At 34.2% G+C, this 23,826-nt stretch overlaps 1 protein-coding gene across 1 annotated transcript in view; it reads left to right on the top strand.

Moving 5' to 3' along the window:
• The window catches only part of LOC114340315 (N-acetylgalactosaminyltransferase 6), a 119,956-nt gene that overhangs the window by 72,776 nt on the left and 23,354 nt on the right, over positions 1-23,826 (top strand). The window contains exons 4-7 of the mRNA XM_050647833.1: positions 6,227-6,393; positions 9,949-10,137; positions 10,836-11,013; positions 12,550-12,778. Coding sequence (XP_050503790.1) covers positions 6,227-6,393; positions 9,949-10,137; positions 10,836-11,013; positions 12,550-12,778 — 763 coding nt within the window. The remainder of the gene's footprint in view (positions 1-6,226; positions 6,394-9,948; positions 10,138-10,835; positions 11,014-12,549; positions 12,779-23,826) is intronic.

Raw genomic sequence — 23,826 nt, 5'->3', positions numbered from 1 at the left:
ATACAATAATTCAGACAAAGGAATTATTACAAAAAAATCCAGCCTACACTTCCCATCAAGACCATGGTTTAATCAAGTTTCCAACAGAGGCTTTATCAAAACTATTTGTCGAATAAGAAGTAATCACTGTCTGACTCCAGTCTACAAAAGAGAAATATGACTTGTAGATAATGATGAATGTTATGTGGAGAGATAGCTGATCTACAACATATGCTGTTAGAATGTCCTTTACATTTTATTGAAATATCAAACTTTTTTCCAATCTAGTTCAAGTTAATGTACAATTTCCTTTTAATCTTATATACCTTTTACAATCAAACAATCTAGATGTTTATAAAATTTTATACAACCATGTTAATTGTTTAAAATTAAAGCTCTGAAAAAAAAAAATAAAAAAAATAAAAAAATATAATAATTAAATAAAATAAAAAGTTACTAAGAAGATCTAAACCTCCGCGAGGTTGAATCGGGTTTAGGTCTTAGCGTAGTAAAAAAAAATATACAAAAAAATACAGAAAAACAAAGAAAAAAAAACTAAATAAAATACATAAAAACAAAAGAAAAAAAAATAAATAAAAAACATAAAAAAAAACGTTAAAAAATATATTAAAAAAAATAATAATAAAAAAACAGAGTAAAAAAACTTAGTAGTAGTAATAGTTTGAAATTTAGATACTAAGCATATATTTTGTAAAAGAGAGAATTCAAAACACATTGACTGGCCAGTTGGTTACTTAAACCAGTGCCAATAAAACATAAACACACACACACAGAATTAAATTAAAATTCTCTCATCGTAATTTCCTCGGCATCCTGTATGATTTATAAATTTTGAAAATCTCATGAGGTGTAACCAAAGAAAGTATTCCACCTGTTGTCAATCTGGTGGTATGGAGACGATATTTCTTGTCGTTTTCTGTGCTACTTCGATTGATAACTTACTCTGTTTTTCGGTAGATGGCCCTAGTTCATCCGTGACATTTCTTTCTTTGCAATTCGGAAAGGCCCAAAGTGTGGTACGTGGAAGAATCTGAGAGAGGAGGATATGGGACTACTGATGAGGGGGAAACAACCTCCGAAACCGGTATAGACTCTTCCTGCACTCTCAGATTTGACCATAGTATTATGCAGCTGCTGCATTTTCGTGTTGCAAAGAAATTGATAATGTTTATACATTTTTAATTCATTTACTCTTTTGTTTGAGTATTAAGGAATCTTTCTTGTTGGAGCTTTTACCACGCTGAGCAGATGAGTTATGAATTATTTAAAATTATCTCATTTTAACCCATTTGATCCCACGACATTTTTTTTTTCGATAATACAAGATTTTTTTGAATGTCCTTGTTGGATCTGGGTTAAATAGTAAAAATTCATTGTTATTTGACATAAAAAAATTAAATTTTTAGCAAAAAGTAGGTGTACTCATACGAGTACAATAGGCTGATCGGGAGTCAAAATTATAAAACATTGTGTAAAGATTAAAATATTTTATTTTCTTACAATATAGGTACATACTTGTACTTATGCAATTTAACTGCTTAGTATACAATTGTACAAGACAATCACGTTCAATACACAGAGTAACTTCACACTTTATACAAGTCCAACGTACTCTTTGATGGCATAAGCGACATCGGAAGTTCTAGAATAAGTATAATTCCCAAAACTTTTTAAATAATGATACTACATCTCGTTGAAAAGCCAAAAAATCGATTTCTTTATTTCCAGCAAATATTTGTAACCTCCACGAGTTAACAAGAGCCGAGTTGAGCATGTGGGTAAAAATGGTCCACCACCATTTTTACCTTGTAAACTGACTCGGTAGTTATTTACCGATTGGTCGAAAAGATCAACACCGCCCATTGAAGCATTGTATCATGAGAAAAGTTTGGGTTGGGGTACATCAATTTTTCGTTTGGCAGCAGCACACCAACGATTCACTTTTGAAAGTGGTTCAATACTATCGTAATTTGATGGCATTGCGACCACATTGTTTCCCTTCCATTTTACAAAAGTAGTGGAATTGTTTTGTCAAAGCGATATTCGAAATATCCACGATTCTCCTTTTTCATTACAGCGGAAGGTAACAAAGGACATTTTTTATACGATTTTCTCTTGCTGAGCCTGTTGCTCTAAAGCCCTTCTCTTTTAAAATTTCCATCAAATATACTTCGTGGTCAGTAGGCACATCAACGACATCAATATCTACCACCGATACATCTTTATGACTGGAACTCGCTAGGTCATCTGAAGCTAAAGCAAGGGTTCTGTAACGTTTTCCATAAAACCCAATGGGACTGATAGGCGGCAATTCTTGAAAATCCGTTCCAATACCAATATTGAACCTGAAAGAATAAAAACCAAATAATCATTTTGATCTCATACAAACCCACTGTACTCAAATGAGTACAGGTCTATTTTGTAACATAAAAAAAAATAATCGATCAAAGGGTTGATAAGGAGTCCTGGGGGTGGTTAAGGTTGCCGAAGCCTTGGCCACACAAACAGCCTTGGGAGATGCTCACAGTATCAGGAGAAAAATCAACAAATCCTACTTCCACGTCCTTGTCGTGATTGCTGGGCAATGCATAGCGTACAATGGGTGTGCGTTATGTAGCAGACGGAAGAGGGTGAAAGGCGAATTTCCAGCGCCTGAAAAAATGGAATATCTCGGCTAAGGGAAAAAACCCTAACAGAAAATTCTAGCCCTCCAGGTTGGGGGTTGGGCGATGGGCTAACAACTCATTCCCGTAAAATACTAAAGTTGTTACAAATCCACGCGCTATGCCTCGGATCCAGGATGGAACTTACGGAAAACGAAACAGGCTACGGAAACGGACGATGATTTTCGGAACATGGAATATTCAAGGAATCTCTACAAAACATAATATTTTTGAAGAACTAAAAATGAATCGCATAGATATCTGCGCTCTGACAGAAACAAAAAAGAAAGGAACTGGAATGGAACAAAAGGAAAACTACATTCATATCTACAGCGGAGTGAAGAAGGAGAACAGAGCAAAGTCAGGAGTATCATTTGCAATACGCAAGAAATATAAGAAAAGTATAAAAGATTGGGAATACGTAAATGAACGAATTTTAAGAGTAGGTCTAAAACTCTATAACAGAGAATTAGAAATATTTGTTGTATATGCTCCTACCGATGATTCAAACCAGGATGTAAAAGATAAATTTGAGGAAAGCCTAGCGGACACCATCTCAAAAATCAGCAACCGAAAAGAGATTATCATGATGGGCGACTTCAATGCCAGAACTGGGTCAAAGATCAATGACGACATTGTGGGAAGATTTGGCGAAGAAACTGTTAACAACAACGGAACAAGACTTGTGGGACTATGTGAAGCGTATTCCTTACGGATAACGAATGGATTTTTTCAACACAGATCCATCCATAAATACACATGGACGCAGCCAACCCGACAATTGAAATCGATTATAGATTACGTCATCATGAAGCAGAAATCATCAATTGTGACGAAAGATGTACGAGTCTATAGAGGTGCAGAATGTGGAACTGACCACTTTTTACTCAGAGCAGATCTATACTTTCCATATATCTTGAACAACAAAATTGAAGAGACCCAGGAAGAGATTACAGAAGAACACCAGCCTCAGTACAAATACAACATCGACGCACTGAAAGATAATTCAATCTCCTTTCTTTTTAAATTAAGACTGAGCCAAAAGATAACCAATACACAGTTTAATACAAGAACAGCAGATGAAAAATATGATCGGCTAAAAAAGTGCTTACATGAAGCTGCATTCGAAGCGTTAGGGGAAAAATCCTCAAATAACACTAATCACCCTTGGTTTACAGATTCTTTAAAAGAAAAGACGAGGGAAAAAAAAGAAGCATATCAAAAATGGCTCAGTACCAATTGCTCAGAAGACCGAAAAACCTACGCAAGAATAAGAATGGAAACAAAAAAAGAAGTGATTAAAACCAAAGAAAATATGTGGCTGAAGAAATGTGAAGAAATAGACACTCTTATGGGAGGAACAAAAAGCAGAGAAGCTTGGAGAACAATATCAAATACAAGACAAAACGTACAAGAAAGATGCCAGATATCCCTTATAAGTGTAAACGAGTGGGAAACATACTTTAGAAACCTATTGCAAGAGAATAGACAGGAATATGTAAGGCAAACCATCATCGCCCCAAACAACCTGGAACAACTAGAAGATATAACTATTCGAGAACTAGAACTAACGTTAAGAGAAATGAAAAACAATAAAGCTCCTGGTCCCGGAGGTATTCCAATTGAACTCATTAAGCACAGCACGACACAGGCAAAAGAAATTTTAGTTGAAATATTCAACGGATGCCTTTCAGGCAATAGTGGCGTGCCCTCTGAGTGGAAAAACTCCATAACTACCCCTATATACAAAAAGGGTGGTAGAAAAAATTGTAATAATTACAGAGGCATTAGTGTGACCAGCTCAGTTGGAAGACTGTACGGACGAATAATAAAGAAACGGATAGAAAAGGAGTGGCAAGATTCCGAAGAACAAAGTGGATTTAGGGCAGGTAGATCATGCACAGATAACATTTTCTGCATAAGGCAATTACTAGAAAAACGTTCTGCTAGAAATCTAGAAACTCACATGGTATTTGTAGACTTAAAAAAAGCATACGATACCGTTCCCAGAGGAAAAATGTTTGAGGTATTACAACAAACCACTTTAAATAGAAAATACATCCAAACAATAAAAGATCTCTATGCTAATGCAACAACAGCAATTAAAATTGGAACGAAACTTTCAAATACCTTTGAAACTTCGAAAGGCCTTTTGCAGGGATGCTGTCTGTCGCCCACTTTATTTAAAATTTACCTTACACATGTGTTAAAATATTGGACTAGGAAATGCCAAACAATGGGGATACCAGTAGGAGATTCTTATTTGTATACGTTGCTATTTGCTGACGACCAAGTTGTGATTGCTGCTGATAAAGATGACGCCAGTTACATGATTAGAAAATTGAAAGAGGAGTACCAAAAATGGGGTTTGGAAATGAGCATGGAGAAAACTGAATACCTTGTAGTCGGAGGTGATACTGAAGACTTAGAACTAGAAGGGGAATACATAAAAGGATGTGATGAATTTAAATATCTAGGTTCAATTTTTGACAAAAACTCCACATGCGATCAAGATATAGAATATCGAATAAGCCAAGGAAGAAAAGCTATAAAACAGCTAAATGGCATTTGGTGGAGTACAGGACTGCAAAATCAGACAAAGAAAAAAATCTACCAAACTATCGTGGAAGGAATTGTCCTGTACAACTCGGAAGTGTGGGAAGTAAAAGACCGACAAAATAAAAGACTTCAAGCTTTAGAAATGGACGCGCTTAGAAGAAGCTGCAGAATATCTAAACTGCAGCATATCCCAAACGAAGAAATAAAAGAAAGAATGGAAGTAGAAAAGGATATTATAGACAGAATAGAACAAAAAAGATTAATATGGTACGGGCATGTCCAGAGAATGGGACCAACAAGATGGCCCAAGAAAATGATCCAGTATGTACCACCCGAGAGAAGAAAAAGAGGCAGACCGAAGAGAACATGGATACAAGATGTAGAGAAAGCAATGAACAGTAGACAACTCAACGAGGAAGATATTCGTGACCGAAAAGCATGGCGAATAGGATGCGGGAAACGGCGAATGCTGTAGAACACCCGATATATATATATATATAAAAAAAAATAATAAAAAAAATGTTATACTGAATAAATAAACGTTACTAGTACTTACCCTTACAACAAAAAAAGTTAAAAAAATGATAAATAATATCAAAATCACAAAATAACAATTACTTCGATGATCCAACAGAAATATGAAGGTTAGCTTATAATTTCTGCGGCAAAATTAAGAAGAAGAGCGCCACTTAAGGTCTAATTTGGGAAAATCTAGTAGAACACTTCCTAATAGAATCGGACATACACGTGGAATACCTCTTTTTTACCAGATGTGTCACTACTAGGCCATTTTTGCTGCTGTACTTAGACGAGTACAGTGGGACCAAATGGGTTAATTTCCTCGGCACCCTGTATGATTTATAAATTTTGAAAATCTCAGGAGGTGTAACCAAAGAAAGTATTCCACCTGTTGTTAATCTGGTCGTATGGAGACGATATTTATTGTCGTTTTCTGTGCTACTTCGATTGATAACTTACTTTGTTTTAAATTTTATTTGTTTTAGATGTAAAACGAAAAAGTATTTGAAGAATCTTCCGTCGGTAAGTGTAATAGTTCCTTTCCACAATGAACACTGGACGACGTTATTGCGGACAGCCGTGAGTGTCATCAACAGATCACCTGCTCATATTTTAAAAGAAATAATTTTAGTAGACGATTTCAGTAACAAACGTAAGTTATTTTACCAATATTGCATTAAACACACATTTGGTCTAAACATTCTAACGTGTGATCCAAAATTATTGTCACCATAGGTGGCTCTGAACGACAGGGATAGCCATACAGTGCATGTCTATTCTTAATTCAGATATAATTTCGAGTTTACGTCAACTTTACAGTGTACGTCAACTTAACAAGAAAAGTTAGGTTATGTAGAGATGTTGATGGTGGACATATACAGCATCTTGTTTGATTTTATTTATTATTGTTACTTATAATTTTGTTAATTCTTTTTATTTTTGATTAAAGTTCTGTGTTAAAGGTTTTGACTGATTTTTTATGTTTTATAACGTTAATCAAAATTAATTGATATTATCTGGGCTAATTAGCAAAATGCAAGGAAAAGTTATTTACCAGCAATTTTATTGCTGGAATCGAATCTTATTATTGTATGTATTAATAATAAAGGTATGCAAAGTCCGCAGATAGTGTGCTACTTTTTTTATAAACAAAATGGCGCCCGAAAATCGTGTTTTTTTCAATTTTTGCTCTATAGCTCCAAATATTTTAACTTTACACCAAAAACACTCAAATAAAAATTCACCGCAATTAAATTCTGCATAGAGACATGTTTTTCCCGATTCACTTCGACGAAAACTTTCCCCGGAAAAAGCGGGTTTTTCCAACAAAATCTTTAATTTTCAACTAAAATTTTAGATAAGTAATTGTTAATCAATAATTAAATAACTTGATAATGTAAAAGCCCTTTTCCTATAGATTATAATTCCAGAAGCCGATGAAAATTGAATGGACAGTTTAGCAATAATTGAATTGTTAATTAAAAATTTACGGTCGCTATAATATCGACAATAATTATGATGTATAAGAATAACTATGATTTTTTCATAAAAAGACACTATACCTATCTAATGTACTTTACAGAATTGAAATTGGACTATTTAAGCGGCCTCAGGAATATTTTAAAATTATAAAGAATTTTTTGGCTTATAAACAAATAGAATATCTCGGGAAATATTAAACTAAATTAAATTGTGAAAACGGTGTTCGAAAAACAGCAGCAGGACGCTTCTTTTAAAAGAAAAAACGTTTAATTACGACGAGTGGTTCCTGAGATACAACCTGTGAAAGTTGACCGGAATTTACGGCAAAGATATAAACAATTGGATCATAATTTTTAAACCATCACCTTTTTATTTTTGTCCTCTTTCTCCACACCAATTTTCATATCTTTAAAATACTCATAACGTATATTATTATAATAAAAACTATCGATAATACGTGTGAAAATTGCCAAAAATAGCAAAATTCCAATCAAAAATTAGGTTGGAGAAAGTGTAACCCTCAAAGTTCAAAACCGGTATACTTTAAAAAAATGCATTTTCTCGGCTTCCCATGGAACAATTTCCTTCATTCTTTTTTTGTTCCCTAATAACTCGAGTAGAGCCATCGAACTAACGCATTATTAAATGCCAAACTTGCTTTTGTTTTGTTATAATAGATTAACTCGAGTTACTTGGAATCAAAAAAAGAATGAAGGAAATTGCTCCATGGGAAGCCGAGAAAATGCATTTTTTTAACGTATACCGATTTTGAACTTTAAGGGGTTACATTTCCTCCAACCTAATTTTTGATTGGAATTTTGCTATTTTTGGCAATTTTCACACGTATTATCGATAGTTTTTATTATAATAATATATGTTATGAGTATTTTAATGATATGAAAATTGGTGTGGAGAAAGAGGACAAAAACAAAAAGGTGATGGTTTGAAAATTATGATCCTGTTGTTTATATCTTTGCCGTAAATTCCGGTCAACTTTGACCGGTTGTATCTCAGGAACTACTCATCATAATTAAACGTTTTTTCTTTTAAAAGAAGGGTCCTACCGCTGTTTTTCGAATACCGTTTTTAGAATTTAATTTAGTTTAATATTTCCCGAGATATTCTATTTGTTTATAAGCCAAAAAATTCTTTATAATTTTAAAATATTCCTGAGGCCACCTAAATAGTCCAATTTCAATTCTGTAAAGTACATTAGATAGGTATAGTGTCTTTTTATGAAAAAATCATAGTTATTCTTATGCATGATAATTATTGTCGTTATTATAGCGACCGTAAATTTTTAATTAACAATTCAATTGTTGCTAAACTGTTTATGTAATTTCCATCAGCTTCTGGAATTATAATCTATACAAAAAGGGCTTTTACATTACCAAGTTATTTAATTATTGATTAACAATTACTTATCTAAAAGTTTAGTTGAAAATTAAAGATTTTGTTGGAAACCCCCGCTTTTTCCGGGGAAGGTTTTCGTCGAAGTAAATCGGAAAAAACACGTCTCTATGCAGAATTTAATTGCGGTGAATTTTTATTTGAGTGTTTTTGGTGTAAAGTTAAAATCTTTGGAGTTATAGAGCAAAAATTGAAAAAAACACGATTTTCGGGCGCCATTTTGTTTATAAAAAAAGTAGCACACTATCTGCGGACTTTGCATACCTATATTATTAATATATATAATCATAAGATTCGATTCCAGCAATAAAATTGCTGGTAAATAACTTTTCCCAAAAATGGCCTATTCTCCGATAATCAGCCCAGACTAATAAACCAATGATATAAATTCAGATTAAAACAAGACATACGTAATTTTTTGCACGGCTAGCTTTGATCCCAATAATTGTGGATCGCTCGTTATCTTCTATCATCATATTCTGCTTGATGTGCCTATCCGTAACTAATGTTGGCGATCATCACTGCGATCTTTATCTTATCGACAGCAGAGCCGAAAAGCTGCACAGATGTTGTGTTGAACCAGGTTCTGAGGTTCTTTATCCAGGATGTTCTTCTTCTTCCGGGACCTCGCTTTCCAAATATTTTTCCTTGCAGGATGGCTTGTAGGAGGGCATATATGGATTTATTTCTCATAAGTGTCCGAAGTATAACTAGTTGCTGCTATTCCAAATGAAACCAACGCTAGGGCTACTTGATTTTGCGATTTGATCTTCATCAATAAAAGTATTAAACCTTTTAAGAATGCCCTTTTCTGTTTCGTGTGTAGCTTCGAGACAAAATATAGCCTTGTCTCATTCTACGTATGATTTTCACATATTCAGTGTGTTCACCTAAACTCTGATTCCAAGAAAGGTTTCTGATTATTTTCATATATTGGTTGTTAATTACTACTTTTTTTAGTATTTGCATCATCTTCTTGGCATGCTGTACTCGATCAAACGCTTTCTTGTAATCAAGTAGACATGCGTATAAGTCGCAATTAACGTCTCTGCATCTCTGGAATAAGACTTGTATTGAGAACAAAGTTTCTCTCATACCAACAGCATATATGAATCCGAACTGTTTGGGGGAAATTTGTCTTTCACACAGCTGGCAAGTACTCTTATGGATCGACTAATAAAGTTGCTACTATTCCAGATGAAGGCAATGCCAGGGCTACTTGATTTTCCGATTTTATCCTCGCCAATAACAATAAAATTAATTTTACAAATGTTAACTATACATGATAAGAAGCTGACATGTCATTTGTTTCCAGCTTTTACGAAGAAACCTCTGGATGATTATCTAGCTGCAAATTTAACTAAAGTAAGAGTCATACATTTACCTGAAAGAAGTGGTCTAATCAGAGCTAGATTAGCGGGTGCCAGAGCAGCAACAGCTGAAGTGTTAATATTTTTAGATTCCCATACTGAAGCCAATGTTAATTGGCTTCCGCCTTTGTTAGGTAAGTTCAAAATATGTAATTGATTTAAAGTTTTCTTTGATTACCCTTAAGCAACGCCTTAAGATAAGATTAAAATGGTAACTCTCTGAGGTAGAATTTATGTTAAGTCTCAATCAATGAGACTTCTCAATCAATGAGACTTGACATCAATACCAGTGTAACTACCTTAAGAATCTCTACAGGGAAAAAGTAAGATGATGATAAGGCCAAATGGTACCGTGGAGCTGTGGTCCTTGTAGGAACCACTGTACCCAGGGTGGTCTCATTATAGTTTTTAGAAGTGCACTCGACAAATGCGTAATAAAGTAATGAATTATGTTTTAGACCTGTAACTCGAGCCTTTTGTATACAATAGTGAGATAAATTAGACCAAAATTTTTTTTTGTTTTATTTTCAAGCGTTTGGATTGAACAGCTATTACATACTTGGTCATAGAGTATTCCATCTGAACATTGTTTTAAAACGTTCGATAACACAAAACTTATCTATGTAGAGTGATCGGAGAATCGTCAAATAAGTCTCTATTTCCAGTCATACGCCAAATAGATTCAAGTTTCATTATAGACAATAAGACAACAGACAGAGAGAATTATAACAATAAAAATAATTTATTGCATTCAATTGGAGAAAAATACATGACTTTATTTTCTATAAATATAAATATAAATATTGTAAAAATATTTATTATTTTGTTTCAGAACCAATTGCTCAAGATTACAAGACTTGCGTGTGCCCTTTTATAGATGTGGTAGCATTCGAAACTTTTGAATACCGAGCTCAAGATGAAGGTGCTAGAGGAGCTTTTGACTGGGAATTTTTTTATAAAAGACTGCCATTGCTCCCCGAAGATTTACTGCATCCTACAGAACCATTCAGGTATACTTTGTAATGATGGCCATTATTTCTGTAGATAGTTTATTCTTCTTCATCATCTTCTTTATGTGTAGACATTACTGCCTGTTTTTCAACGTGTTTCGAGTAAATTGTCGTTTCATTGTTTTCGTGGTCTTCCCACTGATCTTCTTCCTATTGGAGAACCGCCTTTCGCTGTCTTTACTACTCTATTTGTTGCCGTTCAGCTTATGAGGTCGTTCCATTCTACTCATCTGTTTCTTACCCGGTTCTTAATGTTCTCCACCTTGCATCTCTGTCGTATATCTGTACTTCTAGCTCTCTCACATACTGTCTTACCATCGATTTTTCTAAGGCTTTTTATCTGTGCAGTTTTTAGCATTCTTTTTGTCCTCTCTGTGGCAGGTCGTGTGTCTGCCTCGTATGTCGTTATTAGTCTGATGACTGTTTTGTAAATTCTGTTCTTCACTGCTATTTCGAGTTTTCCGCAGCTAGATAGTGCGATGCCTAGATATTTAAACTTCATCACTTGTTCTATTATCTGACCCTCTAGCTCTAATTTACATCTTAGTATACAGGGTGTTTGGTAGGTCGATGGAAATTTTTCAAGGTATAATAGGGGACGCCATTTGCAACATTTTTTGCTAATAATGTATCGCTCAAACTGTTAAGGTTTCCGAAATAAAGTTAAATTTGTCAATATTCGAAAATAGCTCGTCTATTTTATTTTTAAAAATAATTATCTAAGCGAGATACTTCCCTGACATACAAAATGCCTTACGTATTACTTGCTCAGATTGCAAAAACCCTTCGTTGTTAATGCAACTCCAAACACAATTCGGATGTCAAAACAGTAAAACGCACCTTTCATACGCATACAATAACCATGTTTATAAACCAAAATAAACCACTTCATAGCAGGTAGATTGTTTGTTAGCATAGCAGGTAGATTGTTTCTTGTTTGTTATGTGTTCGGAGAATGACGATAGATGATGGAAATTGTATGCGAAGAGTCAGTGTTGTAGGTTTACATTTTTATTCCATTCGTAAAACAGGGAGGTAGTACGCCTAGATAATTTTTAAACGTGAAATAGACGGTTGTCGAATATTGACAAATTTAACTTTATTTCGGAAACCTTAACAGTTTGAGCGATACATTATTAGTAATACATTATTAATAACTTAAAATGATCATCAACTCGTCAGTGTCTATCCAATGGTAGCTGGCAATCGTTTCTGGTTATTCACAATATATTTTATCTGTTCAATTTCGCAAATTCTCACAGTAGACACAAACTATCGGTTTAACCATAATAGAATTGGTTGAAACCGATCGGCACGTTCTTTCCCGTACCTCTTTGTCAATATCCTCTGGCCAACTTTGTCTAGGTCTTACCCTCTTCCACGTTCCATGGAGTTTCTTTGTTGTCCGCATAGCTTAGATTCTTGACAGTTTTTCTCTTTTTCTAATATCCTTTTCCGTTTCTTCGTCCCACCTGATTGTTTTTGTTATTGTTCTACTTTTTTCGTACTGATGTAATATTTAATTTGTGTTTTTAGGAGTCCCGTCATGGCAGGTGGACTTTTCGCCATCAGTGCCAAGTTTTTCTGGGAAGTAGGAGGATACGACGAAGGTCTGGATATTTGGGGAGGAGAACAGTACGAACTTAGTTTTAAGATTTGGCAATGTGGTGGACAGATGTACGATGCGCCATGTTCCAGAGTTGGTCATATTTACAGGAAATATGCCCCCTTTCCCAATCCAGGAAAAGGTGATTTTGTTGGAAGGGTAAGTTTAGTTATAATCTGTATCTATTAAATCAAAATTTTCCCAGTGGTTGGTTGTATTCGCTCCTTGCAAGACCATGGTGGGGGTACATGAAACGATGCCAGCGCGAGTAGCGGCGAAATATGACAATTTTGGCGATTCTTTGTAATGTCAGTGTCATTATTTGTATAACAAATATTATCAAACATGGTAAATAAATGTTGCGTAAGTATTTAATTGTGCTAATAATAGCCAAAATGTAAGTGTAATTTCTATAGACCTCCAATAATGACAAATAAATTAGAGAAAAGATTTAAACTAGGAGGAATAACCTCAAAAGACATATTCACACCAAATAATGTCACTATAGAATTCACCAGATTCATCTTCTTTTTTGGTTGACCATGTCGGCCTTCAACGGTAATCCAGTAATAAGTAATCAGTATCGGACAACTTATAAGCCTTATAACATTTCGCTAAAGAATTCTAAAAACAACATTTAGTTGAAACTATGAATGAGATATGTAATAACTACGGCATAAGGATGAACGTCAAAAAAACCAAATATATGACCTTCAGTAAGAATCCTATAATTGACACTAGTATCACATAGGTCTGGATCCCGCGTATGAAAAAAAAGTTGATTAATAGCAAGCTGAAAATTTGTTAATAGCTTAAGGGTGTCTAGTCGAATAAACTTTGATATGTGTGAACACTGGAACAGGGGTAGTTTTAATTGTGGAACAGGTTAAAAATTTGGAACGGTCACAGCACGAAAACGGCACATTTATTTTGTCCGACAGAACAGACTTAAACTCTTCGAACAGAGATTAAACTCTCATGCAAAAATCAGACTGCTATTTATCACCAAATGGGCGTTTTAATGAGTGGAACATGTAGAATATGTCAAATGACAGGAATTATGACAGGTAATAAATAGCAGTCTGATTTTTTCATGAGAGTTTAATCTCTGTTCGGAGAGTTTAAGTCTGTTCTGTCGGACAAAATAAATGTGCCGTTTTCGTGCTGTGGCCGTTCCAAATTTTTAACCTGTTCCACAATTAAAACTACCCCTGTTTCAGTGTTCCCATATATCAAAGTTTATTCGGCTAGACACCCTTAAGCTATTAACAAATTTTCAGCTTGCTATTAATCAACTTTTTTTTCATACGCGGGATCCAGACCTAACAATAAACGGTACCCAACTTGAAAAAGTAAACGAATACAAATACTTGGGAACCCTTATCAATGAAACAGGTGACCAAAATCACGAGATAAAAAGACGTATTGAAATTGCCAGGTCTACTTTTATAAAAATGAAAAAATTATTTTGTAATCGTGATATTAGTATTCATCTACGAACTAGAATGTTAAAATGCTATGTATTCAGTACTTTGCTCTACGGTGTGGAGTCATGGACTCTTAAACAGAGGAATATTAAAAATCTTGAAAGCTTTGAGATGTGGTGCTACCGCCGTATACTACGAATAAGTTGGGTGGATAAAATTACAAATGAAGAAGTAATACGCAGAATAAATAACGAGCCAGAAGTTCTACGGAGTATAAAAAAGAGAAAACTTGAATACTTAGGCCACCTGATGAGAGGACAAAAGTACACATTCCAACAAAATGTAATGCAAGGAAAAATCCAAGGACGAAGAAATCCAGGCCGTAGAAGAATGTCCTGGATGAGAAATTTGAGAGAGTGGTTTGGCTGTACCACTAACGAATTGTTCAAAACAGCAGTAAATAAAATTAGAATCGCCCTAATGATATCCAATCTCCGATAGGAGAGGCACTCAAAGAAGAAGAAGAAAACTATAAAAATTAAACAATTAAAGAAATAACTCAAAAAACATAAAAAATCGCAGATATAATTAATTAACCTGAGAAATTTAAAAGTCAATAGTGTCAAAACTCCATAAATGTTAATAGTGTCAAAATTTCATAATTTAGTGGAGTAAACCTGCCTGACGTATGCTGACGACATAGCATTAATTAGCAGAAACCTGAACAGTTTACAGGAAGAATTTACGAAGTTATGCAAGGAAGCATCCAAAAGAGATTTAGAAATAAATAAAAACAAAACAAAATACCTAATATGCTCAAGAAAAAATCCAGATAAAGTGACAAGTTTAAATATTGTTCAATATGAGTTTGAAAAGGTAGAACACTTTAAATATCTTGAGGTCTCAGTTAATGAAACTAACGATAGAAGCATCGTAATCAGTGAAAGAATCCAGGCAGGAAACAGAGCCTACTGGAAATACAATAAATTCCTCAAAGATAAGAAGCTTAATAAGAATACTAAACTGAAAATTTACAAAGCAGCAATTAGACCAGTAATCACATATGGTGCTGAAGTAATGTGTCTGACCCAGAAAGAGGAAGAAAGATTGAGGATCCTAGAGAGGAAAATAATTCGGAGGATAGCAGGCCCACTAAACTTAGGTAATAATGAATTTAAAACTCATGAACCACGAAGTAAGAGGACTTCTGAAAGGAGAAGACATCGTCAGATTTATCAAGGCACAGAGACTCAGATGGATGGGACATATAGAAAGGAGAAATCCAGAAGCCGTCATCAAGAAAATTTCCAAATGGAGACCTGTATCAGGCAAACCACGAGGAAGACCCAAAACTAGATGGGAGAACCAAATAGTCGAGGACCTTAAGAAGATGGGAGTCAGAGAATGGGTAACCATAAGCAAAAACAGGAACGAATGGAGAAAAATTGTAGAAGATGCCAAGTCACACAACCAATTGAAAACCAAAATGTTAATGCGGATTGATTCACCGCGACAAACGAATCGGAAGAGCCCAAAGAGGGCGGCAGGCAATCACTCTGCTATGAGTGTGGATGCCATTATGATAAAATCTGCCTGCGGTTGGACCAATTACAAACAAGCATTACAGAGCAGTAGATTTGAATTACTCCTCCTAGTTTAAAAAGAATAGATTTTCATTTTTTTTCGTTTGGGGTTGAAAAGATAAATTGTGATGAATTTTTAGAAACCCAGTTCTTAATACGACATCCATTTTATACATAAATTGGAAGTATCGTTAAAAAACTAATCATTAATATTTTGCAACTTCACAATATGTATTTATCATATACTTAAAATTGTGGTCGAAAAAATGTCAGGTGACGACGCTAGGTGTCGCGTCAGTCACTTGTAAACGAATCAAACACATTGGATATCCATTATTGTGTCCCTCAGGGTAGTGTATTGGGTCCTCTACTTTTTATAGTATATATTAATGATATAGCTTTGGTAAGTAATTCACTGAGTGGAGTTAACATCATCAATTATGCGGATGATACCAACATTCTAGTCACAGCAACATCCGATCAAAATTTGCAAAATAAAACTACACAGATACTATCCACCATCAACAGTTATTTCTTATCCAACAAACTAGTTTTGAATGAAGAGAAATCAAAGTATATGATTTTCACGTCAAATAATTTATTAAACCATCAAGCCACTATACAAGCAGCAATAGATAAAACAGACTGCACGAAGTTGCTGGGGGTCCTGTTAGACAGTAATTTTAAATGGTCAAACCACATTTCTAATTTGAAATCCAGATTAAGTAGCGCATGTTATGCATTGAGAATTCTTTCACGTCTCTTTAATACATCAATATTAAAAACAGTATACTTTGCCCATTTTTACTCAATAGCCAAATATGGCATTGAAGTCTGGGGTTGTACCTCTGAATTAGAGCAGATATTCGTACTTCAGAAAAGAGCTATTAGGATAATGTATAAAATGAAATTTAGAGATTCCTGTAGAGGCATCTTTAGACAAAACAGTATTCTTACAATTCCTGGTCTGTATATATTTTCGTGTATAATGTATTTACATTGCAAAATTTATGAATTTAATAAATTTGAATTTAACCGTGTTTATTCAACAAGATTCAGAGACAATCACTTTATGCTTCCACAACATCGTTCTGCTTTGTTGGAAGGTAGCACACATTATGCCATAAGTTTCTTTAACAAATTACCAATAGATATACGAATGAATTTACATCAGCCATACTTTCGGAGGTGTGTACATCAATACATTTGTGAGCTAGAACCATATTCTAAAAATAACTTTTAAGTATGTTTTGTCGTATTTATTAATTTATATACTTTTAAGATGTATGTCTGTAACTTTGACTTGTCTCATATATGTACTTTGTACAATGTCGCATGTGATGAATAAATTTGACTTGACTTGACTTGACTCAGTCATGCACGGAGCGAATAAGCAAACAAAAATCATTTGGAAAACGTTTTATTTTAAATATTTACTAATAAAATATATTCAAGGCTTATTAGTAATATATCTAGGCTTTATCAAGGCTAAAAGTCAGTATCAAAGAAAATAGTTTTTTATCTCGTGTTAGTATATATACCTCCGCAAACACCTCTAGCTGAACTAGAATTATTCCTAGAGTGTTTAGAAACAGTTGAATGTCTTTTTAACGAAACAGTATTAGTCTTGGGTGATTTTAATATACCGGAATATACTCAAGGCATTACTACCGGTAAATCAGTGGCCGTGCAGAATGTTGCAAATTTCTTTAATCTATCGCAATATAATCATGTAGTTAATCATAATGAACGAATCCTAGATTTGGTATTTTCTAATATATTTTGTAACGTATATCAGGCAATTGACTATGTTGTTCCCATGGATAACCATCATCCAGCGCTCATAATTGATTTTAGTATTAAAAAAGAATTTAATGAAATCAAAATCGACAGTAAGCAGAATTTTAACTTTAAGAGAGCCAACTTTATAGAACTTTATAATGAACTCTATTTATCTGACTGGTCTTTTCTTTCCACTGATCTTGATATCAACAGCAACCTAAATGCCTTTTATCAGTATATTCACAGCATCTTCTCTAAACATATTCCTCTTAAAAAGAAGCAAACTAAACGTTATCCGATTTGGTTCAATGGTGATCTGATTAATCTTCTGAATACTAAAAATAGAGCTTGGAACGCGTACAAAAAATCTCGTAATATTCAAAATTACACTGAATTCAAGAGAATTCGTTCAGAATTCAAATACTTTAATCAAATAATATACAAGCGTTATGTGTCTCAACTAGAACTCAATCTTAAACAAGATCCTCGTAGCTTTTGGTCGTTCATAAACTCCAAGAAAACAAATTTTTCTATTCCTGAAACTATGTCGTATAATAATATAAAGCTAGAGACTTCACAGGATATTGCCTCATCATTTGCCGATTTCTTCTCAAAGTCATACACCGATATTTCTCCTCCCGACCATATCACTCCCAAATTAAATACATATATTGCCGAACAATTGCACATTCCCGCTTTTACAAAATCTGAAATTGAACAGGCCATAAGGAAGATTAAGCCGAACATGACGATGGGACCAGATAATATTCCTGCATTTCTCATAAAAGATTGTGCCCACGTATTTTCAACTCCTCTGTGTACTTTATTTAACTGCATATTATCCAGTTCGGTCTTTCCCACACAATGGAAAGTTTCTAAAATTGTCCCTGTGTTTAAGAAAGAAAATCGAACTTCTATCCAAAACTATAGGCCTATTGCTATCATATCCAACTTTAGTAAAATTTTCGAGATATGTATAAATAAACACCTTTACACCCACATTTCACCATTCATAGTTCCCCAACAGCACGGATTTATCAGTGGTAAATCTACTTTAACAAATCTTGTTAATATCACTCAATTCCTGTGTGAAGCATTAGACAGAAATGCTCAAGTCGACGTCATATACACTGACTTTTCCAAAGCTTTTGACCGCTTAAGTCATAAAATTCTACTGAATAAGCTCAGTTCTATTTCAATCACACCTACGCTGTTACAATTATTTAACTCTTATTTTACAGATCGATGGCAATATACACAAATTAGAGGTTTTAAATCAACCCCTTTTCCTCAGTTATCCGGAGTACCTCAAGGTTCAATTGTAGGGCCGCTATTGTTTGTGATATTCGTTAATGATATTGTTGATGACCTAGATGTTCATTCACTAATTTATGCGGACGATTTAAAATTATTTTTTGAAATTAAGTCACCCTCCGATTGCATTAGACTTCAAGAAAATTTAAATAAAATCAGTATATGGTGTGACACTAATTGTTTGCAGCTAAATGCGTCTAAATGTAATGTTATGTCTTTTTCTAGAAGCCCTTCTCCAACACACTATGATTATCATATACATAATACTTCCATTTGTCTCCCCTGCTCTGTTAAGGACCTGGGGGTCATATTTGACTGCAGACTATCATTTGTTCCACACATCACTAATATCGTTGCGGGTGCGTTTAGTACTCTAGGTTTCATTTTACGAAATGCGAAAGAACTTACCGATATTGACACTTGCAAATTTTTATATTCATCTCTTGTTCTCCCCAAACTCGATTATGCATCGATAGTTTGGTCTCCAATTTATCAAAATCACACAACTGTTTTGGAATCAGTACAGAGGCGGTTTTTAAAAAGTATGCACTTTAAATCCACTGGCATTTATCCTGCTAGGGGATTTTCTGAAGAGCTACTTCTCGATAAATTTAAGATGCAAAGTCTCCAGCGTCGTAGAATAACTCAATCTTTATGCTTTTTATTTAAAATTATTAACAATCAAGTAAATACTCCTGAGTTATTGCAACTTCTTAATCTCCACGTACCACGTGTTGCTTCTCGTACTTCACAAAAGTTTTATGTTAACAGAGCCAGATCAAATATTTTGGTGCAGTCACCTCTAGTACAAATGCAAGCTCACTACAATGCGAACTCTGATCTCTTTGACATCTTCAATTCTAATTTACGCATCATTAAGAATACTGCTAACGATATTAGGTTGCAACCAGTCACTTTTTAACATCTTGCTGTTATATTATATATTTATTCTGTATTTTTGTATTTAATTGTTTTACATACTATGTATTTTCTGTTTTTCTTTAATTACTTTATAAGTTTTTGTTCGTCGTTTTTTTTTTTATTTATTTACGCTGTAACCACAGGGGTTATTAGCGATCTAAAAAATATAACAAAAGTAAAGTTAATAAAAATTACAATAGGTGATACAGTCCAGAGTCTTTAAGATAATTTATTGTGTTTTTAACATTCATGTTTACTCCTAAGGCTTCCTTTATATTCATTGGGATGGTATACTTCTTTCTTATTGTTTCATATGTTTTGCACTCAGTTAATATATGTTTCACGGAGAGTGTTGTTTCACAGTTTTCACACATAGGCGGCACAGTTCGCGTAAAGAGATGTTTGTGTGTTAGGTTGCTGTGTCCCAGCCGTAAACGTGTTATTTTCACTTGGTCGGGTCTGTTCGCTATTATTTGCGGCCACGGTTTCACTGATTGTTTGATTTCCTTGAGTTTATTTTGCGACGCACTCCATTTATTTTGCCACGCACTAAACACTTTATATTTTATTTCTGACTTCAGGTCATCGGAAGAAACCTCGTTAATAAGGATGGAGTCCTGGCTGAGGGATGCTGAACGGGCTAATAGATCTACTTCCTCATTTCCTTGTATACCTGAGTGTGATGGGACAAACATAAAGTCGACAGTGATCTTATTTTTATTTAGGATCGCTATTTCTGATTGGATATGTAAGGCAATTGGATTATTGGTGTAAAGACGTTTGATAATGTTAAGTGAGCTGAGTGAATCGGTTATTATGAGAGACGGGGATTGTTTCGACTCTTTTATGTGGATCAGTGCTTGTAATATTGCATACAACTCTGCAGTGAATGACGACGTAATAGGCTTGAATTTAAATTTTAATGATGTATTGGGTGTGAGGATGGCTGCACCAACACCGTCTGATGATTTGGATGCGTCAGTGTATATCTTGTAGTGATTTTTAAAGGTTTCCATTTCTTTTAAGAATGATTGTTTGATTAGGTCTGTTATGGTCTCACTTTTTTTGTATATACTAAGGTTAGTATTAATTTTGGGAATTGGTATTAACCAGGGTGGAGAAGTTGGGAAATTTGTTGGGATAATTTCAGGAAATTGAAGATGTAGGTCATGAAGGTTTCTCCTAATTCTTTCGTAAAATGGTGGATCTAATCTTGTTGCAGAGAAAGTGCCTTGAAATCGATCTGTGAATGTATTGGTATAAGTAGGGTGTTCTTTATTACTGGCTATTTTAGAAGCATATGAGAGAGAAAGATATTTGCATCGTAAACTTAGGGGTAGTTCTCCTGTTAAGCCTTGTAAACTTTCAACTGGTGTCGTTCGAAACGCACCTGTAGCTATTCGTAGAGCCGCGTTTTGAACAGTTTCTAAGGTTTTCAATACTGACATTTTGCTTGATGAATAAACTATCGTACTATAGTCGAGTTTGGATCTGACTAAAGATTTATATACGTGTAATAGTGTATTTTGATCTGCTCCCCAGTTTTTGCTGGAAATAGTTTTCATAACATTTAATCCTGCTTGGCATGATTTTTTAAGTTCTTCTGTATGTTTTTTCCATGATAACTTTTGATCGAAAACCATACCTAAAAATCGGACATTATTTGTGAAACTAAGGGTTTGGTTATATAGCTTCAGATGCGGAGTTCGAGTGTTATGTTTTCTTGTGAATAGAATACATTTAGTTTTTGTCGGTGAGAATTGTAATCCGATAGACCTAGACCATGTTTCTAACTGATTGATTGTTTGTTGTAAATGTTTTTGTATAGATGTAGAGTTTTTTCCTTTGGCAAATAAAACTAAGTCATCAGCGTATAGTCTTCCTTTGACAATTGGTGAGCATTGTTGAAGTATATCGTTTATGGCTATTAGGAAAAGGGTTGAGCTTATAACTGATCCTTGTGGTACTCCGTTCTTTTGAACTTTTTTATCTGAGTTAACGTTGTCTGATCGAACTATGAAGCTGCGAGATTGAAGAAAATTTGATATAAATTTTAACATATTTCCTCTGATATTCCAATTATGCAATTTCGTTATGATATTGAATCGCCACACAGTATCGTAAGCTTTATTAATATCAAAGAAGACTGCGATACAATCTTGCTTATTTGCAAATGCTTCATGTATGCCTGACTCTAAGTCTATTAAGTTGTCTACAGTGGATCGATTTTGCCTAAATCCGCTTTGCTGTGGGATAAGAAGTTTTTGTTGTTCTAAATACCATCTCAGTCTTTTATTTATCATTTTCTCTAGCACTTTACATATAATATTGGTTAAAGATATTGGTCGATATGATTCTGGTGATGTCCGGGATTTATCAGGTTTGAGAAGAGGTAGTATTATTGCTTCGGACCAGGTTGAAGGGAAAACCTGGTTACTCCAGATTGAATTATAAAGGTCTAATAATAAATTGTTCCCATTGTCTGGAAGATGTAGTAGAAATGCTAGGGGAATACCGTCTGGTCCCGGGCTTGCATCTTTCGAAGAGTTTAAGGCTTCGGCAAGTTCTATTAAGGAAAAAGGAACGTTAAGGTTGTGAATCTCATGTTCGTCAAATCCCAGTATGTTTTTTTCTACGTTGTTTTTATGCATTTTGAAATCGTCAGTATAATTTTCATCACTGGAATTTAACTCGTATTGGTCTGCTAACATATCTACGATTTCTTTTCTATCTCTAATTATTTTGTTATTTTTTGCTAGAAAAGGAATTTTATATGGTTGGCTTTTACCAGAGATTTTTCTTAAGTTTCTCCAAACTGTACTTATTGTTGAAGAGGTATTTAGAGATGAGATGAATTTTTTCCAGGATTCTTTTCTATTCTTTTTTAGAATGTATCTTGCCTCAGCTCGTCGTTTTTTGTATTCCGTTGTGTTTTCGTCTGTTTTGTGACGCTTTAGTTTATTGAAACCTTTCTTATACTCTCTCGTAGCTTGGCTGCATTCAGGTGTCCACCATGGAAGAGGCTTATGTTTCTTTAATATTTTTGTTTTTCCTACATATGTCATGGCGGCATTAGTGATCATTTGTAAAAATGTACTTAAAAATTTGTCTATGTCGTTTGATGATGTGAAGTTGGCTTGGTTAATGTCCTGTTCAATTTGTTTGGTAAAGTTAGTCCAATCAGCGTTTTTAATATTCCACTTTATGATAGATGACTCAATATTTATTGTGCTCTGATGTGTTAAAGAAATTATAATGGGGTAGTGGTCACTACCGTATAAATAGGGTAGTACGTCCCATGTTAATGTGGTGGACAAAATTGGGTCACACAGAGAAATATCAATTGCCGATGTTGTGCCATTTTGGATGTTGAATCTGGTTGGTCTTCCGTCGTTAAGTAGATTCAGATTTTGGGATGTTATTATGTCTTCTATAATACGACCTTTCGAGTTGAGTTTTATGGAGCCCCACATCGGATTGTGGCCGTTAAGGTCTCCGACGATAATTCTAGGTGAAGGAATTTGTTCCATAATAGCTATTAAATCTTCTTGGGATATGGATTGATTTGGTGGGATATACATATTACATATATAAATCTTTTGAGGTATATTTATTGAGATAGCTATTAATTCAATATTATTTGAAGTCACTGTTAACTGTGTGCTCATGAATTTTTCATCTACGTAAATTGCTACTCCTCCACTGGCAATATTTTGGTTTAATCTGTTTTTGTAGAAACATGAATAATTACGAAAGTTATATACGTGGCTTGAATTTTTGAAATTTGTTTCCTGTAGGCAGATAATAGATGGGTGGGTTTCAGAGATAATATGTTTAAGTTTTTCGAAATGGGTATAGAACCCATTTAAGTTCCATTGAAGTAGAGAAGTGAATTTAATTATTCTTTAGAAGAGCTTATAGACGAGTCGGAGTCTTCTCCCGAGAATGAAGTTTTTAAACCAATGTATTTGCCAAGTTTTTTCCTTAATCTGGTGCTTTTGTTTTTCATTCTTTTGTCGGTATAATATGGATGTAATTCTGTTAGAAACTTTATAAGTGCCTGAGAGTCATCTGAGTATAATTTTGTTATGCTGATTATGTCTTTTGCTCCTTGTATATTTTCGAATAAATCCACTACTTGATCAAAGTTTAACAATTGTGTTTCGCTTTTTTCTAGATA

The sequence above is a fragment of the Diabrotica virgifera genome, chromosome 3 (genome assembly GCF_917563875.1).
Source record: "Diabrotica virgifera virgifera chromosome 3, PGI_DIABVI_V3a".
Lineage (NCBI taxonomy): Eukaryota > Metazoa > Arthropoda > Insecta > Coleoptera > Chrysomelidae > Diabrotica > Diabrotica virgifera.
This window is presented reverse-complemented; position numbering and strand designations above follow the sequence as displayed.